Source organism: Haemorhous mexicanus, chromosome 3 (genome assembly GCF_027477595.1).
Source record: "Haemorhous mexicanus isolate bHaeMex1 chromosome 3, bHaeMex1.pri, whole genome shotgun sequence".
Classification (NCBI taxonomy): domain Eukaryota; kingdom Metazoa; phylum Chordata; class Aves; order Passeriformes; family Fringillidae; genus Haemorhous; species Haemorhous mexicanus.
Genome location: NC_082343.1, coordinates 50,687,895 through 50,706,834, shown reverse-complemented (window position 1 = coordinate 50,706,834; position 18,940 = coordinate 50,687,895). Strand labels below are relative to the sequence as shown.

Here is an 18,940-nt window from a genome sequence, read left to right as displayed (position 1 = left end):
CCATTATCAGTGAAGGGTGTGGGCTTTAGTTTGCTTTTAAGATGTTAATTTTTTTATTTTCTGTCAGTCTCTTGGTCAGTGGTGTTCTCTGTAGTTGAATAAAGCTAACTTGTTAACTCCAATGAAGTCCACTTCATGTTGATAAATGTGGAGTGTGGTTATGGATTCTAAATTGACAGTCTGTTTTCTAAAAATATTGACAAACAGTCAACACTGCACAGTCTTGATTTGAACATTGCTTTGGCTGGTTCTATAATAGAAATAGCAAAACAATTTTACTAACTCAAACTTGCATTAATTGGAAATCACAGTTTCTTGAGGTTGTTTCTTACCTTGTACAAGGGAAGGGGTCATTTTGGGGGAATGGTTAGCTAATCTGAAGATGATAAAGGTTGTGACATTGTTTTCTATTTTCTTCAACCTATGAATCTAAATTTTTTTAATCAATATTTTTGCTCATTTTCTCCTTCACCACAGGTCTTTTTATGCCAGGGAGGGCATTGTTGCAAGGGGAAAGAATAAGACAGATTTAGGAGAAAACTGATCAGAATCAGTTTTGAACTTGTCTGAGACCTGTTTGAAGGACTTGTGCATATATATATGTACATTTATTGTTCCATCCAAAGAGAACATTTGTTAAGCATGCCTTATGATAACCCATTATTTTCTGTAATGGTCTTGTTAATTCCAAACATATGACAATAATGTAGTTTCAAGTTATGAGTAGCCTTGGTTTCTTCTTTCCCCATCCTCACCTTATGCTTCTTCTGCTGGCCTTCTACTGTACAATAGAGTAACTGGCACTTTCAGACAGAGTTCTCTATCTTCTAGGAAACTACTCTCTTAGTCAATTTCATCTCCCATCTGTCTTTTCTACTGCTGTTGTTTTGCCACGTTTCTGTAGAGAGGCTCCATCACAAAAAAACAAGCTTCAGTCTTCCTGTATTTGAGCTGCCTCAGCATCTGAAAGGAGCTGATTGACAAGCCAGCAGGCCAGCTGCTGAATTTCATGGATGGATAGGTTAAAGGAATTGCAAATGCTTATGTTTTTAGCATTTTTTTGTCACTTGTCCATAGTACAGGAGAAAACTTTGATCTAAAAATGTTAATTATATTTCTCTATGGCATAGTTACAGCTGGCTTCTTAATTCCATATACTGTAAGGTTACAGGCCATTGTAAAGATAAAGGAAAGCAGATTTCATATTTTATGTCCCCAGGGTTTTATGAACTGATGTTAAAACTTTGCTGAAATTCTGTCCTTACATTTCCACTGAAGCAGTGGAACATCCTAGCAGATGATCACAGGCCACTACACTGATTCTCATTGTAATAGTGAATGGTTCTAGGAGTCTGCAGTGTTGTGCAACTACTTTAGTAACTTAATTTTTTTAAGACAATTAGATTCCTAGCTTTGGAAGCTGCTATTTGGTGGCAAAGGTTGTTGTGATAAACACAGCATTTAAAAATAAGTGTTTACCATCTGTTATCTCCTATTGATTGAATAGAAAGCCCCATAAATCGCATCTGTGTTACAAAAGAAATCTGTTAATGAGCATCAGTGAATGGTATGTAGTTACTTTATTTAAACTTGTAGAGAGACAATAACTTTATCTGTTTCAGGCATAAATAAAAGCTGAACTTTTTTGCTTTTCATCACTGACATTTAGGTAAATTTCTCTGCCGTAATATTTCCTTTTGCAAGGAAGATCTCACTGAAAAGAGGCAATTTATTCTTTTCTGATCTATATATATAACAGGTATATAGCAGGCAGCATTTTTATTCCAAATCACTTGTGTCTGTTCTCTAGCTATCATACACTACTGGGATTCTTTTTTCCCTCTGCTGTGCAGTTGGACTGAAGTCTTGACTGTAAATTAGAAGTGCTTAGGAGAATGAAGAGGATGTAGCCCACTGGAAGTCAGTGGAATCTTACCCAGAAACTAATTACACTATTTTTAACATTGCTGCTTTTGTTTTAGTGGGAGCTCATTCACTCATGACTTTTAACAGTTTCTTCCTATGATAAGAGAAATGTGCATTTACCCATGAGAGAATCACGAAATACTTCTCTCTCTTGTTTTCAAAATTAGCTCTTTTAGCTCTTTTACAAGTTTAGTCCACTTTGGTAAAGCTTTGAAATTCTTCCTGTAGGGTCTACATGGTTGTCTGCTCTGAGCCATATTAGTCAAGTTCAAGGAAATTGTTTCCACTTGCTGAGTGGTGTGGAGTGCAAACTTAGAGGATTTTAATGGAAACAGGCTGGCTGGAGTTCAAAATGGTTAATTTTATTATTGGTAGATTGTTTGGGGTTTTTTTATATCCCATGAGGATCTTGGGATATAAACCTAGTCATATTAATTCCTGACTTGTAGGCTCTGTTGTGTCCCAGTTTAATCTGAAATACGGGATGTTCTCTGTGTGGAAACATGTTTACATTTAACTGCTGCTTGTTCCTAAACTTCTTGTTCCCATCACATCAGGACAAAGTTTTCTGTTAAGGTTGTTAGAAACTCAGACAATGCTTTCTCTGCAGCAATGCTAAAGACTTCATGATGCAATGATAGCCCTGTTTTTGGATCTTCTGTGTAGGAGTTTGATCATGGGCCATTGTGCCTATTCTAATGCTCTGAAAGTTTTCATAATGAGCACAGTGCTGTGTCATCCATTGCTTTTGCTGCAAAGATTGATTGAACCAAGGAAGAGACAATGTTTGATGTCATGTGTGAAGGAGGCAATCAAAAATCATCTCCAGTTCCAGTATATTTGGTTAAGAATTTAGCGGAAGTTAAAGGAAATTATTGGAATTTTGGCAAGATGGAAGTAGTTCAAGGCTACATAATAAAGATAAATTGGTTGATTAGAATAAAAACTGCTACAGCCAAATAGTTTGAGGTCTAAAATAAATTCTTAAGCAAGAAGAATTTTCTTCACTACTATTATCCATATATGTAAGCATGCAAGGAAACTATATGCTGAATATTCAGGCCTGAAAGCGTTCCTTCTATGGCACACAGTCTGTGCTAAAGACATAGAAAAGCTGTTGGAGCTTTCAGTGTTTGTTTGTGACAAAAAATGTATATTAAAATCAAGATTTTTTTTTTTTTTTAACTACAGAAGAGGAGTTCTTTTCCCTGACTGCAAGGTCAGTTAATATCTGTCCTCTCCTGTAAACAGATGGTCCAGTGAATATAGACTGTTCTTACTCTCTGAGCAGCTGCTGAAGTGAGGATCATGTAATAAGTAACATTAAAAAAAAAAGGGGTGGAAAGACACCAATCAAACTGGTAATTGAGAAGACTTTATATTAAGTAGGAAAAAAAGAGCAATGACTACTGTGTAAATATTTTCACAGCAAAAAGGAAACCTGTCTGCTGGTTTGTGTAATGACAGGCTGGTTAAATGAATTCCAAATGAATAGAAGAAAAATCTTACTGTTAAGACACTTTCTTTGAGATTTACAATTTTATGCTATGCAACCAGTATCTTGAAGAATATGATCTCTGCTTGAAAAAAAGTAATGTGTTGCTCATTAATAACTTGGGCTTTTGTGATGGAAAACATAAAGTTATACAAGATGTATTTCTGTTAAATAAATCTATGCTGAATGGTTTATCGCTCATAAAAGCACATATTTTGCTCTATTTCTCTAGTAAATGTCTTTTTAGTGCAAGGTTTACAAGCACTTCCAAAGCTTTTGTAAAATAAAGGAGTCTTGCAATGAATTAATATTTTTCAAATACAATATGTAGTAGATATCCTTGCACAATAACGTTGATTTGACAAATGGTCTTCAAATATGTTTTGGGTTTCAGTTCTGTTGGGATACTTATATCACCCTAATCATTCTGGAATCTTTTTCCCATCCCCAAATAAGGGACTAGCTCTTTTGTGAGTAAAGTTGCCTTGTTTTAGCTGGCCAGACAAATAAAGTCAGGCTATTGTTCCCCTCTACTAATCATTGAATCATTGAATCATCAAGCTTGGTAGAGACTTTCAGGATCATCTAATCCACTTGTTAACTGAGGACCACCATAACCACCCCTGAACCTATCCCCAGGTGCTACAGCCACTTTTCTTGTTATTGCCTCTGTTAGACCAAGAAGCACTCATTGGATCTCCTGTGTCTATGCCTTTAAGGAAAACCAAAGAGTTTTGCAAGATTTTCAGCTCTTACTATAAAGCTTTCCACATGTTCTTTGTCTAGTGACTGATCTTTTTAACTGAAGAATAATCTAGCTTAGACCTGCACGGGTCTTGCAGCATTCTACCCTTTCATGCAGTGTTGGTAGATTTTGGCTCTGACAACAGATGAAGAACGATGTGACTGCATGAAGTTGGTTCAAAGTGGTAGACTGCAGCTTTGTGTATGTGGAACATTGCCTTAGTCCAGTTTCTGGGTGTGGTGTCCCCTGTATTCACATGTTCAAGGTACCAGCAGAGGAGGCTTTATCCAATTGGTTGGCAATTTTCCCTCCCCTCTCAATGAAGCTTAGTATTACCTTACCTTATGTAAGGTGTTCCACCTCTGGGTGTTCCCTTAATCCTCATTTATAAGTCTTGCACCTTTCACTGCTGAGGTTTGGTTCCTCACAACCTATAGCTGTATGACATGAAACCTAAGCCTGTGAGAGAACCTGTAATACTAAGTGCTGGTCCTTAGGTGCAGCTTGACTTCTAGATTGTTCACTGTCACTGGACTGTAGTGAATTCCCATTCATTCATCAATATTATTATTTTCAAAGGTGAATTATTCCAGAAGTACTTATGCTAACAACTTCTTTGATGTCTTTATATAGGCATTTTGTAGCTGTTCTTTTCAGTGTAAAAGAATTTCTTTTCCTTAAAGAGGGTTTTACTTAGAGCATAAGCTTTATTTTTTTTCAAAAGAAATAAAGAAGTATTTTCTTTGCAGAACTTGGGGTAGAGATCATTCCAAAACTGCGTTGTACTATAATGCAGTTTATTCTACTGTGAAATGCTGTAAATCCAGAGACGAGGTGCAATTTATCACAGCACAGCTTTGGTCTTCATCTTTGTTCTGGTGTGTCAGTATTGCAAATTGTAGGTTACTGCCACGTCTCTGTATCCCAGAGCTACATATGTAGTTCATATCTCTTTGCATCTAGTAAAGCATTGCGGGATTTTTTCATGGTCATTTCATTCCAAGTTTCTCCTCTGCAATACCTTCTTGCCGCTGCAGTGTCCCTAAGCCTGGGTACAATCTCTGCTTTTACAGGCAGAGTGCACATAGGCAGCGCTTTCATGTAATAGCTTATGACACCCAACAAGTCACTGAAATATTAACCTAAGACACTTGGTAAGCTCAAAATGTCTATTGTACCACTCAGCTGCACTCTTTCTTCAAATGACTCTCTCTTCTGAGGTCAAAACATGCACCACAGCCCACAGGCTGGGTATGTGTGTGTCTCCCTTCCCTTGGTGCTGTTGGCTCTTGTTGATTACTCTTGCCTCCCACTGTGCTCTGGTTACCATTCCTTGTTGTTTCTCCTACATAACCACTTCCCAGTGAGGTCCTTGTGCTTTTGGGCAGCACCTTCTCCTCCCTATATCAATAATTCTAATACAAATTGTAGTTGTATTGTTGGTTGATTTTTGTTCATTTGATTGGTGGGGTTTTTTTTTCCCCAGTTTGTCTTGTTGAATTCTCTTGTAGTCATCATAGTCTAGCATATATCAATACCTATATGGGCTAACAAGATTTGAAAAAAAACTTTAAAAGAAAAAACAGAACAGATATGTGGAACTGGTGGGCAGAAATTGTTTTTGTGATCCAAACAACTCCCTGTTACTTTATCTTTAAAAAAAAGACTTAACAACAAATTGGAGTGCATTTCAATGTTTTATTTTGTGTTAATTACTTACAATATGCTTTTCTGTATTGGGTGCTATAGGACAACAGTTGCATAAAAGAGGCACAGTTGAGTAATATTTGCAACCATAACTGTGCATTTAATTTGACATTCATCGGGCCTTTGTAAAGCAAAAACTTCCCTCCCGCACAATGTCTGTTGCCCCCTCACCTTTCTCCAACCACAATAGCAACTCCAAGCTCAGTCAGTTATAATGATTTTAAAGACAGTCTATCAGTAAATAGAAGATGGTATGTCTCATCTGACTTCTGACAAAAATGGTACTTTCATCTTTGCATGATAGTGTATAATTTATTCATAGGCAACACTTGAATTTTAATCGCCAGAGTACTGTGATAAACCTTTTCCAGGGCTTTTATATAGGACTGAATAGAAGGCCAATTGGCTTAGTTTCAGTGCATGTCACGTCCCTGCTGGTTCTTTTGTTCTCAGTATTTTGGATTATAGTTTCCTCTGCTTGCTTTTATGTAGAAGGGGAATCCTCTGAGACTGGCTGTTTGTTTGTCATTACTGCAGCAACTCTTCCCTCATGAAGGGAGCTTCCCATGAGTTTTTTTCAGCAAGGACCCCCAGGCAATAGACAGGAGGACTTGCTGGGGATGTTTTACGATTTTCTTTTTAGCTTTCAGTCTGTCTGGGTCTTGCTCAGTCTCAAATGGAAGGTTTTCCGGGGTTTCTGGGTTGTGTGGGATCTAGACACATAAGCCTGAAATTTGTGAGAAATAGTACACCATAAGCTTGATTCTTTTTCAGTCAACAGCCTCATAGAATATTTGTAGATTTGGAAAAGCTATTTAAAGCAGCCTTTTTGGATTTCGGTGTTTACACAGAAAAACTGATGTAGTGCTGCAGAACTGTGCCCCCCATGGTACTTAGCGTAACTTGGGCTTTGCTACTGATCGTGGAGAGACATCCTGGTGCCACAGTGAAAGGTGGTGGTAAGAGATCCAGGAACAAAGCACTGTCCTTCCTATGTGAAATGATGCAAAGATTACTAATGAAGTTTCCAGGAAGGAAGAAGTATCTTCTATTTCCTTTCCCTGTCCCTCCAAAAGCAACAAATCAGCAGTAAGCTGCTTTTACTTCTGGGTATCATAATAAATGGAAGTCAGGAATAGTTTCCTGTCTTCTGATCAAGAATTGTGTTGTCAGTAGGAGTGATTGAGGTTTATTTGATTTACAACAAGGTGGATTTTCTTCTACGTTTCACCTGCTGAAATAAATTATCAGTTGACACTGGACTTACTGACTGTCTTGAGTGTGTATTTCAGGCACACTATCTGTTTAACTAGACAAAAATAAGAAATAAACAGTATAACTGTTATTCTCCTCTGCAGAATTGACCCCTGAGGAGAAAGCCTTGAAGATTGCCAAAGCCATGCGTAAACAGTCATCAGAGGTAAAAGAGAAATGGGAGAACCTAAATGCCAGTGCCAGTATCTGGCAGAAGCAAGTAGACAAAGCATTGGAAAAACTGAAAGACCTTCAGTGTGCCATGGATGACCTTGACGCTGATTTGAAGGAGGCTGAAAATGTGAGGAATGGCTGGAAACCTGTAGGAGACTTGCTCATAGATTCATTACCAGATCACATTGAGAAAACTACGGTAAGTGTGGAACTCCTGGGAAATATTTTGTTTGCTTGTTTGTCAGATCTCTCCATTCTAGTCCCTCTAGTCACATTAGATATTTATACACTGTATGCTGAAATTCTCATGTGCAGTAAAAAATCTTTAAAGATGGTATCTGAAGTCTCAAAGTCCAGAGCTGGGCCAAATTCCCAGTGTTGGCTGGGATTACATACACACACAGATCTGTTTGGCCATCAAGCATAACTCTCTTTTTCTAAAAACATTTAAAGCTTTCTTAATCATACAAAAATAAATACATAGTTTTAATTTATGTTCCTTAACTTTCACAAACTAAACATGCCAATTGTGTATTTTTGTTTGTATGAGAAAATTTGCATTTGCTTTTACTTTAGCTTGGCTTCTCACCAGGATTATTTCAAACTGAAGAACACATACTAACCTATAATGTTGTGAGCAAACCAGTTCTTGCTGCCTGGGTTCCATGTAGGGCTCAGCATCCCAAGGCATGGCTGTTTTTGATGGGTAGTAGTCATTCCCTGCCTAACTTCATGGCTTGGGTAGGGACCTGGTAATGCAAAGCTCCCCAAGAAGGCATATCTTCTGATAGCATTGTCCAAAAAAGCTGGCTGGAAACAGTACAGTGCAGTGAATATCATGGATTCTAGGAGAACGTGTGGGTATGCACATGTAGGTAGAGAAGATTGCTGTTTCGGGCAAATTCAGCATTTACTGCTAAGTTTCTGTTTCGCCAACACAGATTTTCAGTTTTTAAGCTTAAGAATGAATATAGCAAAGCATTAGAAGACCCTGGGGTTGTGTACCTGACCATCCATGTCTTCAGCATAGGATGCTGGTGTTAGAAGAATAAAATGGGCTGCAACCTGGTTTCTGTAGATATTCTCTATGTATACAGTATCTGTGAATTCACAGGGCTACATTATTTCACATGTAGCAATGTAAGCATCCTCATTCTCCAAATTATATTGTTACTTTCAAGATTAATGGAACTGAAATTTTAAAACAAAGGCAGTCAAAGGTGAGTTAATATTCAGACTGCTGTTGATTTGAAAAGAGTAATGAATCTCTTCCTTCTTCTTTTATATTTTAATGTAGATGCTAAAGCAAGAAATAAGATGCTAATGCTAAATAGCTCCTTGTTCTCATGCTAAGAAGTGATTTGTCATATCTTAATGACTTTTTCTGTAAAGTAGATGAAAGCAAAGTCTTTCAGATTTTCATTGCTGTGGAAAAACTGTAACATTTGCTGAAGCAATAGGGGCCTACTGGCTGTCCAGAAACCCAGTGTTTCTTTCTTAACAGTATGTTCTTTCTGTTCCTTGGCCTAATGAGAGTGATTATTGAAGGGAGATAAATAAATTGTCCAAAGAAAATGCTTCCTTTACAGCTGTTTTGGGCTCATTTAATGATGTTTAATCAAGCTGTTTACAGGATTGAGCGCTTAACTGCTCACAGCGAGCAAGAAATTTGAAACATTTTTTAAACTGTAACTAAACTTGCATCAATTTTGTCTTAATACTGTATTTAGTTTGATTTGATTCAATAAAACTTTTACTTTTTTTTTAATCATTGCAATAGCTTTACTCTCTGGTTCTAATCAGGTAAAACATTGTACTCCTTTTCCTTAGAAAGATACATTCCTTCATGCTTTGCTAGTTCAATAATAGTTTTTAAATTGAATTTTTGACAGCTGCTTAATTCTTGAAAACTATAGCTACTGAACAATGTTTTTTCTTAAGAACAGTTGTCAGGCTCTATGCTGCTAAAGCTCCTAATATAGCATTATGTATTTCCTTTTGCAAAGAGCTCTAAAGCCATACAGCACCACAAAAAACCAATAAGTTAAATTCTTTTAGGGGTGCAATTTGTTTATGGGCATTTCAGTAAGTTTCACAATGTTTTTCCTTAAAGGTGGATATGAGCGATATAGCAAGAATATTGAAGTGAGTGAACTTTCTTTGCTGAGAACTGACTTGTGTGCAGTTGTTTAGCATGAACTGCCACATTGGGCAGGTCAGCACCATGTGGAGTTTATGCTTTTGTGCTGCTCTGATGTCAACTGAACATAAGTGTTTCTTACCCTTCTAGGCTTTTAGAGAAGAAATTGCTCCCATCAACTTAAAAGTTAAAACAGTGAATGATTTGTCCAGCCAGCTGTCTCCACTTGACCTTTATCCATCTTTAAAGATGTCTCGTCAACTGGATGATCTTAATATGCGGTGGAAACTTTTACAGGTATTCTTCTGATCATGTACAGTAGGTGTGGGGAGGGATAGTTCTCACTCTCCTCTGTTTTCTTAAAACATTCGCTTATTACCATTTGTTCATTACTTCTGTCACTAAGGTGTTATTCTGTTAGTACCAATGCAACAAAAGGAGCTGCCCTTCCTGCTGTAGCTTGGCCAAAAGCTTTTCCTTTCAATCTATTTCAGCAGTTTATTCAAACAGGAAACTGCATTAAATTCTGGGGAAATAGTGGGAACTATTGCTGCATGGGTTTTTTTTTTTGTATTTTGTAGCAGTAGATTTTACTGCATAAATCTGTCCCCAAAAACTGGTGTAAAAATTTCTGTTGTGTTTCCAGCTTGTGTGAAAGCTGTTTTATTGTGTCTTTGAGTGCTCAGTTTCTGTAGGAAATTTCACTTAAAGTGATCTAAGTATTAGAAGAGCTATAACAAGACATATGCTATAACAATTTAGCATAAAAAGAAGAAGAGAGTATGCTTAGAGATTCATATTGCTTAGTTATGATTATTGTGCTTAAATGGTCTGAGAAAGGTAAATCCATGTGTCTGAATTACAGCTGAAACTCATACTTGTTTTCACAGTGAATGATTTAGTGAAGTTTCTTACATCAGCTAAAGTTCTTTTATGAATTTCTGAAATTTCTCCTTTTTGTTGTGTTCTTTTTTGTAGGAAATACTTATCACATCTCTAGTGAGGGTGGTGGGAATGAATTTTCAGCACCTAGGCAGCAGTTTGTTGGCCAGTAGTTTTGAACGAGTCACTCCTGAGAGTCAAAGCTGTTATTGTGCCATATCAGACCTTCCTTTCCTAATATAATTTGGTAGTGGGGTTTCTTTTCTTATTTTGTTTGTTGGTTTTGGGGTTTTTTTTGGTGGGAGGGGTATTGTGTGTGTCCTCTCAAATTTAGTTAACTAAGCAGCCAAAGTACTGCTACTGAAGTTTCAATTAGACTGAGGGATATCATGTCATCTGGTGAAACAGTCTTCCAAAATGGTTCTGTGCTGGAAAGGCAGCATGAGATCAATGCAATCAAACTGAGACCTGCTGACTATAGGAATTTGGACAACAGAACGGTTGGGAGGAGGTCAGAAATTTCGGCAGCTGGCTGTAGTCACCATGAAACTACTTGTTATTGATCTACAGTTCTCACACCAGAACACTGCAAAATAGAAATATGATTCTCATTAAGCAGACGAAAGAAAAATATGTTGTCTTAAATAGGTGGATGTCAAATAATTGCTGTGACACACAAACAAATTGATTTCACTAGAAGAAATGTAAACAAGTGATTTTCTTGTCATGACCTTGTTGTTGCAATGTAGATTTTGAGTGCATGTGTTTATATGTAGGTGTCTGTAGAGGATCGCCTTAAACAGTTACAGGAGGCACACCGAGATTTTGGACCTGCATCACAGCATTTTCTTTCCAGTAAGTCTTGAATTAATAGATGCATGTAAGATATGATGGCTTTCTCAAATGCTGGCTGATCTTTACTCCATGTTTTCCTATGGCTTGAGGAAGTTCCTCTTCCATGATATTAAATGTCTCCTTGTTTTTGTAGGGGTGTTTCATCTTCATAACTTCATTGACATTTTGACTAGTGGTCTTCCCACTCTCTTTCTGAGATGAGTGTGCTCTCATTGCTTTATTCTTTGTCCTCTCTGAAGTGTCTGACCAGTGACTGTTCAGAATCTTTGCTTGTTTGTGACCACATCTTTTCATCCTTTGCCAACTCTTTCTTCCATTTTCTTTTGCTTCCACACTTGCTGGGATGGCACAAAGAGCTCCCTGTGTTTTTCTTTTTCTTTAAAGGCTCCATGTCATACATTCCTGGAACTTCAAGTAAAGGGCTGGGAAAAGCAAACATGCATTGCTTCCTCAGGACCTATCCTTGCATCTTTTTATTAAACTTTAGAGGTGTAAGCCAATAATCTCACATCTACTAAGAGGGCAAAAGCTGAGTTGATATAATTGTTATGCATGGATAGGTCGAGGTATCGAGGTCCATGTTGGTTTCCTGATGTTCCAGCCTACCTGCCATCATCAGAGCTAATGAGACAGAATTTTAACCCAGTCACCTCTCCAGTTTTTTAACTGATTGCTTCTATAAAAAAAGATTACAATATTGCAGGAGTTGAGAAGTCAACCTAAAAATGAGCAGACCTTTCCCAGAGATTCTGAAGTAGTGTATGTCAGTGTATAGATAATATAATTTAAATCACTAAATAAATCTTGGGGTTTTTTTGACCTCTGTTACAACCATATTCTTATTTTGAATTGACAGTTTGTTTTTCAGTAAACCAAGCACAATGTGTATAAAATATTACAGCTGTTATGCAAACCAGCAATTTCTGGAGCCATTTTAACCTTTTTTAAAATTGACAGAATAAACAAACAACTTTAAAAGTATAGGATTTATTTCTTTTTTAAAGCCATATTAGAAATATTGCATACTGTTGACACAGTGGTTTCATAGCTCTTGTTGTCTCAAACTTGTAACCTGATCAGTACATCTGTGTAATACCGTGTTAAAAAGATTACAGATCTTTGGCACTGCTGAAGAATGCCAGATGAACTGTTTGTAAAATGAGTCAGTCTAGTCTCTGTAAATAAAAGAGATGAGGAAGCAATGTACAAGTTGTTTCTCAGAATCTAGCTCTCTTATTCTAGTTGAGGGAGAATCAGTGGAAGAGTCCACATGTAAATCTTGCCAGGAAAGGTTTGCTGGTTTTGTTTGTCTTGGCCTGGATTGTTTCCTTGAATTGGCTTACAACATGCCACAATAAAACACCATGTTCACGAGTCTGAGTGGTGAACTGGCTTTGTTGCTGGTTAAAACATTCATAGAATTATGTCCACAGAGACTATGCAGTGCCTTATCAGCGTTCCTCAGCCGTGTTTAGGGAATATTCTTCAGGCTTAAGGAGACATTCAGGTTGTTACATACCAAAGTAAAAAAGGGGAAGTTTCCAGGACGGTTTCCATGTTGGTAGATAGCACAAAGAATTACAGCTAAGTAAGACAGTTTTAGAAAAACAAATAATATGTAGTTATTCTTTTAAACCATTTGTTAGAAACAACCTCTTTTCCCACACCAACTACAACTAAAGTGTCTTAAAAAAAAAACACCAACAACAAAAAAACCACCCAAACATATTCTAGAGCTTTAGCAAGACAGAGTTAAAGAACTTATACCTACAACTTTATATAGTGTCTGGTAAATGTAAGTAAGGGACACTAAATTCAGAAATAAAATAATAATAGAAAAAATATTTAATCTGGAAAATTGAAGGCTTTATCCTGACAGGTTGAAAGACTGTGTATTCTAAATCAAAAATTTCAAACCTTTTTAGCAGCAGTAAGTGACTTCTAGCTGTGAGGAACAAATAGAGTAGTAGTCTGAATAGAACAATCTAAAACTCCTAAGTCTGAGATTGATTATATTTGTATGTCTTCTGCAAATCTTCATTTCCAAAGTTGCCCTTCTGAATTAGAGGTCAGGTTTTTATCTGTGCTTATTTGACAGCAGCTCTTTTCAATTTACCTCACTTACCTGTTACTCTTCCTCCAAATACTAAGAAGGAACCATAACTTGCCATCACACCATTTTCAACTGTCTAGACCCCAGTTATCATTTAATCAGGAATTTTTGCTAGCAAGACTCCTATTTCTGCCTGTTCATCAGGTTCATAGAATGATGGAGTAGTCCTGTTTGAAAGGGACTGACCTCAAAAGATCATGTAGGCCAACCTTCTATGGGAAAGGAAGCCTGGATAAGATTATCCAGCACCCTAGTTCCACCCCTTTTAGTCCAGTGATTTCATCTCTGCAGTGGCTAGAAGTGTTTCTGTACTAAAACAACCTAGTGCAGCATTTGATGCTACTGTTTGACTTCTTGGAACACCAATTCCATGGATTCATGCAGACCATCACTATGAAAGGGCTTCTAAGTCTTTTTAAAGACTACCAAACAATGTATTAGCCCTTCATAAAATGTTCTGTGTTAGGAGTCTAGGTTAAGCTGCATTAGTAGGCCACTGCAATCTACAGTCGCTCTTTTTGCTGAGCTGTTTGTGCCCTCCTGTCCTTTGTCCCCTCCTGTCCTTTTCATTGCTTTTGAGATGGAAGGTAAGCACTTTTCAAGTTGGTACTGATCAGTAAATTTTACACATCCCTAACGCAGATAAAGGTGAAGAATCCTTATAATCCATTATTCCTTGCAAAAAGATTGCTTTTTGCTGCCTCCTGCCTTTAGAAATAGTAACTTGATTTTTCTGTAAGAATTTTATTTTCCAAGGCTGATGATCCACTACCCTCTGTTACATCTCTTGTATGCTTTCTAAGACAAATCCTTGAACATCCACAGAGCACTGGCTTCACATGTTCCCTAACAAATAGCTCATGTCTCCAGTGGCCTGCTCAAAGCATCTCAGCCATACTAATATCTGCAGGCCTGCTAGTAAATGCCAAGTTGAGAACTACTCTGTACAGTTTTCATCAGTGATTTTTAAGAGAGAATGGTAATCTCATTTTCCAGACTTTCATACAGCAGAGCACTGGCAATGTTTTACAAAGGTTGTTCCCAAATAAATAAAATATTACTTGTTCCATAATAATTAGTAATTTAATTGATTGCATTGCTTACTTCATGTTTATGTCAGTGTAGAATATCTATATCTGTCATAGCAAATAAATTGTAGTTAAGCAAATTCTTACTTAGCTGACATAATTCACGTACTAGAACAGGAGCCGCCGTAGGTTCCAAATTGCATTTTATTAGAGAATAAAACTCTAAAGCTGATGGCCCCTTTCACCTATCAGGTTGATTTTACTTTTTTTTTCCTCAGATTTATGAAGGCTTAAGGATTATTTTTTAGTAAGCTACATCTGTTTGAGCATTTAGCCTTTACTATGTTTTTTCTTTACCTTTGTCTTTATTGCAAGTGTTACCTTCTTCAAATAAAGTTGGAATTTTCTCTTGTTTTTCCCAGTAAAGAAAGTGGTTTACTTTATTTCTGTAATTGCCCAGATATTATTCCCGGTTAATCTGTCTTTCAGTACTTGAATATTTCTTAAATTATAAATCATTGTATTTTGTATGGTTTAGGAAGAGGTCATAGCCATAAAACCCTTGAGCACCAGCCAGCTGGTAGCAGGGCAAGACCTATCTCTATGTAGCTGCAAGAGCCTGTGGGGCTTTTACAGCTTGTTAGGCTTCACTGCAGTTTAGAGGAGTCTTGAGGGAAAAGGAGAGAGTTACTTTCAAGTAGATTTTTTTTTTTTTCCCAGAGAGGGATGAATCCTAAAGTAGGCCAAGCTTGCAAAAAAGTACATTAATTGAGTTTAATTACTTGAGATCCAGTGTGGATCAAAGCTGTGTCTCATTTTACTCGGGCTCTAAACGGGGGCTCTTAGGACCCGAGAGCAGGCGCGCTGTGTCAGAAGCGCTGCCGTGTGTGTGCAGTGTAAATTCATCCCATTGTGGTGATCCCTTGTTCCTGCCTGTTCTTTCCATCTCTGCTTCCACAGGGAATCTCGTGCAAGGAGTTTTTTTCATGCTGGAACCCTAATTACCCAGGCACTAGTCTGGTAATTTCTGGTACGTGTTGTCACTGACACGTTCTATGAAAAATCCTTTTTTTAGGATTTTTTCGTCCTGAGTTGCTGAGAGGCCTCAAGAACAAACTGTAAACAATTCTTATCTGCTGCTGTGGAATGCAACAGGTGGATCTGTGATTAGTCTCATTTAGTTATTTCTAATTATTAGCCAATCACAGTCCAACTGTCCAAACTATCTCGGTCAGAGACAAGCCTTTGTTGTTCATTCTTTTTCTATTCTTAACTAGCCTTCTGCCGAAATCTTTTCTTCTATTCTTTTAGTATAGTTTTTAATATATTTTATATAATAAAAGAATAAACCAAACCTTCTGAACATAGAGTCAACTTTCTCGTCTCTTCCCTCATCCTGAGACCCCTATAAACATTGTCACGAGTAGTGACCCTGAGTAAAAAAAACCATCACAATGTGTACCTATGACTCTTCAGTGAATAGCTATTTTTAAGTTGAGCACCAACAGTCTTGTTGGCCTGAACACTTTTTACCTTTTATCACTTGGAATTTTTAGGTCAGCAGAGTCGCAGTGTCATGTATGACTTCATGCCTTTTTTGACTCAGTGTGCAGAAACCTTCCTGATATTGTGGATGATATCTGATTTGCATAAATTCTGCAAAAATTGCAGTCCTTTGTCAAGGAGTGCGAAGACAAGTTTTAATTGTTTTTTTTTTCTAGGCCATACAGTGTTAATCAATATTAATTTGAGTTGCAAATGGGAACTAAGGGTTGGAACTAGTAAAAACAAGTTTGCTATTTCTTCTTGTTCTGTTGCAGAGCATTGTTTACACTAGTGGAATCATTATTTTAAAATTATAAACTGATAATAATCGTATAGATGTAGGAAAACAAGTGTCTGCAGTTTCCCTAAATGGGTAGTTTGCTTGCTCAGAATTTATCATCCTTTGAAGTAGAATCATCACATTTGTTTTATTTCCAGCATGGCATCAAATAGATGTCTGTAATCATCATGATAGATTGCCATAATTTTCTTCTGCTGCTTTTCTAATTATTGAAAGTAGTCTGGGAAATATTAATTGTTTCCATTTAATTTATTACAACCATTATAACTGTAAAATAAATAAAAGATATTTAGATTGTTTAGTATGACAGGTGCTTTCTAATAACAACCTTTTCTTTCTTTCCTAGCCTCAGTACAGTTTCCATGGCAGAGATCTGTTTCACATAACAAAGTACCCTATTATATCAAGTAAGTTTGCCTTGATTCTGTTTTTCTTAAGTATAAGAGAGTCCAATCACCATAACCTAGGAGAAAAACATAGGTATTAAGTAGTTGCCAGAAATGCTATTGAGATTTTCTCTATGTAGTGTTATGCTGCCTATATCATAATGTTTATTGCTTTGTGTGCTACATAATTTAGAAATATATAAAAACAAGTTGCTGACAAACCCTAATTAAGAACCTCACATAAGAAACAGCAGAGGCACTCCAGTGTAATACACTGTCAGTATTCAAACTGGACTTGTTCTTGTGTGTGTGGCTCATTCAGAGGATAAACTGTAGAGGGGAAAAAACAGAATAAATAAAGTATTTATAATCACAAAGTTCATAACCTAGAGCGGGACAGTGGTGACTGATATCTATTGAGCCCATTCATCATTTTGTGCCAAATTCCTTTGTAAAGAGACATGTCTTTTGTCATCTTCGTTACTTTATGGTAGTTTTTATACTAATTGATATTAAGGTAAATTTTACTCAGATATAAATATTTACAAAAATTTTACAAATGCCTTGATTACCAAGAGGAGTGGTTAAGATATTTATTTTGAAAATAATGAAGAATACCTAAGATGGGAAGGTGTGGAGATCTTGATGTGTTCTACAAAGAACAATCGCTAACTTTGCTTTTCTTACTCTACCAGTGTTTATTTTGTTTGCCTGTACTTTTAACATCAAATATTGCAGCTTTGAGAGGAGGGTAGGTCTTTGCTAGAAAGGTAAATTAAATTTTAAGAAGGTACAGTGTATAAGCAAGACCCAGAGTAGTCCATTTTAGGCTGAAGGAAATCTGTGTTTAAAATGTTATCAGTTAGGGTTTGGGAAAAGAGTAGGGTTTTTAAGCCTGTAGGATGACCGTGAAATGGACCTGAAGACAGTTCATTTTAAAAGAACATGAGGGTATTTTACTACTGCATATTGCTCATAACTCTGAGAGCCACATTTTGTGCTTCAAGCAATTTGCAAGTACTTGAGAGCTTTGAAAAGCAGGCAGCAATAAATCTGTCGATCAAACCTGTTAGCATTCTTGAGATGTGACAGTTGTTTTTAAACTGTCATGAAGATTAATTTCTTTAGGGGTTCTGAGTAGGTAACCAGAAAAAGCAAAAACCTGCTATGAACATCCTTGAATTCTCTATAAAGACATTTGTGCTTCTGCTCAAAATGTTTGCAAGAGGCAGCAAAAACCGTGACATGCTAGAGAAGAGATTCCTGCCTCCCTCCCAATGGAAGAAGAGGGCAGAAGTTGGATGTGGGGGGACATTCTCTGCTCAGACTCAGGCAGAAGTACTGTTAAAATGATCACACCTGCAGCAGTAATTCAAGGAAAATGCTAAAGTGGCAAATTACAGAAAGCAAGAGGAAAACTGCCCTAAACCTGTTGTTTTTTCTTGTGGGTATGTCCTTAGTGGACATTGAAAGATTTATGTTCCTGTTCTACCTTAGAGTCAGTAGCTGGAGTTGGGGACATGAGCTGGCCTCAGAGGGTTCTGTGGAGCTCACCAGTTCATTCAGAGTTGGGGATCAGAGATAGGAACAGATGGAACAAACTAAGAGATACCTTCTGATCTGTGCTGAGGAAGGAAAGATTTTAAACTTGAATATTTCATATGTATATCTTTTTTTTTTTTCTTATCTTATACATTCTCCTAAGTTTCTGAGGCTCTCTCTTACCCTACCTCAGCAAAAGTTCAGTTTTTGAGAAATCTTTTTTTTTCCTTTTTTTTCATTACTGGTTCAGAAGAAAACATGTCCAATATGTGCACTAGGTATAAGCCTTCAAGCACTCCAGTTGGGGCAAAGTATTCCCTGAGTATTCCCTGGGACAGGCCTTGCTACCATAGCAGTGAGCTGGTGGCCCTAGAGCTTGATTGTGGAATGAAGTCAGTTGGGGCTCAGAAACAAAACCCAGCATCTCTTAGAAATTGTTTTTAATGGTCTTTCCCAGGAAGTTTGGTAGGGGTGCAAAAGTATAGGGCAAGTTCTTTGAGGGTCGAGGTCTTTATAGAGGTAGAGACCACTATTTTCAGGATGGCTTTAATGGAGTCAAGAGAATTAACTATTGCATCTCAAATAAGATTTTTCTAGTAATCCCTGCTTTCCCACTTTCAACATGATATATGCTGCCAAAGCAAAGTCTTGATTCTTGGAAAGGATTGATGGTGCGTGTAACTAGTAGGATTTGCTTTTTTGAAAAAACTTGAGGGTGTCTTTAGCTTCACAGCCTGGAAAGAACACTGCCTTGGCAGTTTACTAGATTTTTTATTTCTTACTGATCTAAACATCATTGTTTTCAGCAGCATCTAGATAAATCAGAGAATTGTGGAAGATAAAGGAG

At 37.1% G+C, this 18,940-nt stretch overlaps 1 protein-coding gene across 8 annotated transcripts in view; it reads left to right on the top strand.

The window, feature by feature from the left end:
• Positions 1-18,940, top strand: part of UTRN (utrophin) — a 338,373-nt gene that overhangs the window by 253,335 nt on the left and 66,098 nt on the right. For all 8 annotated transcript variants that reach the window (XM_059841749.1, XM_059841750.1, XM_059841747.1 and 5 more), the window contains 4 exons: positions 7,232-7,500; positions 9,592-9,738; positions 11,100-11,178; positions 16,512-16,572. In XM_059841749.1, coding sequence (XP_059697732.1) covers positions 7,232-7,500; positions 9,592-9,738; positions 11,100-11,178; positions 16,512-16,572 — 556 coding nt within the window. The remainder of the gene's footprint in view (positions 1-7,231; positions 7,501-9,591; positions 9,739-11,099; positions 11,179-16,511; positions 16,573-18,940) is intronic.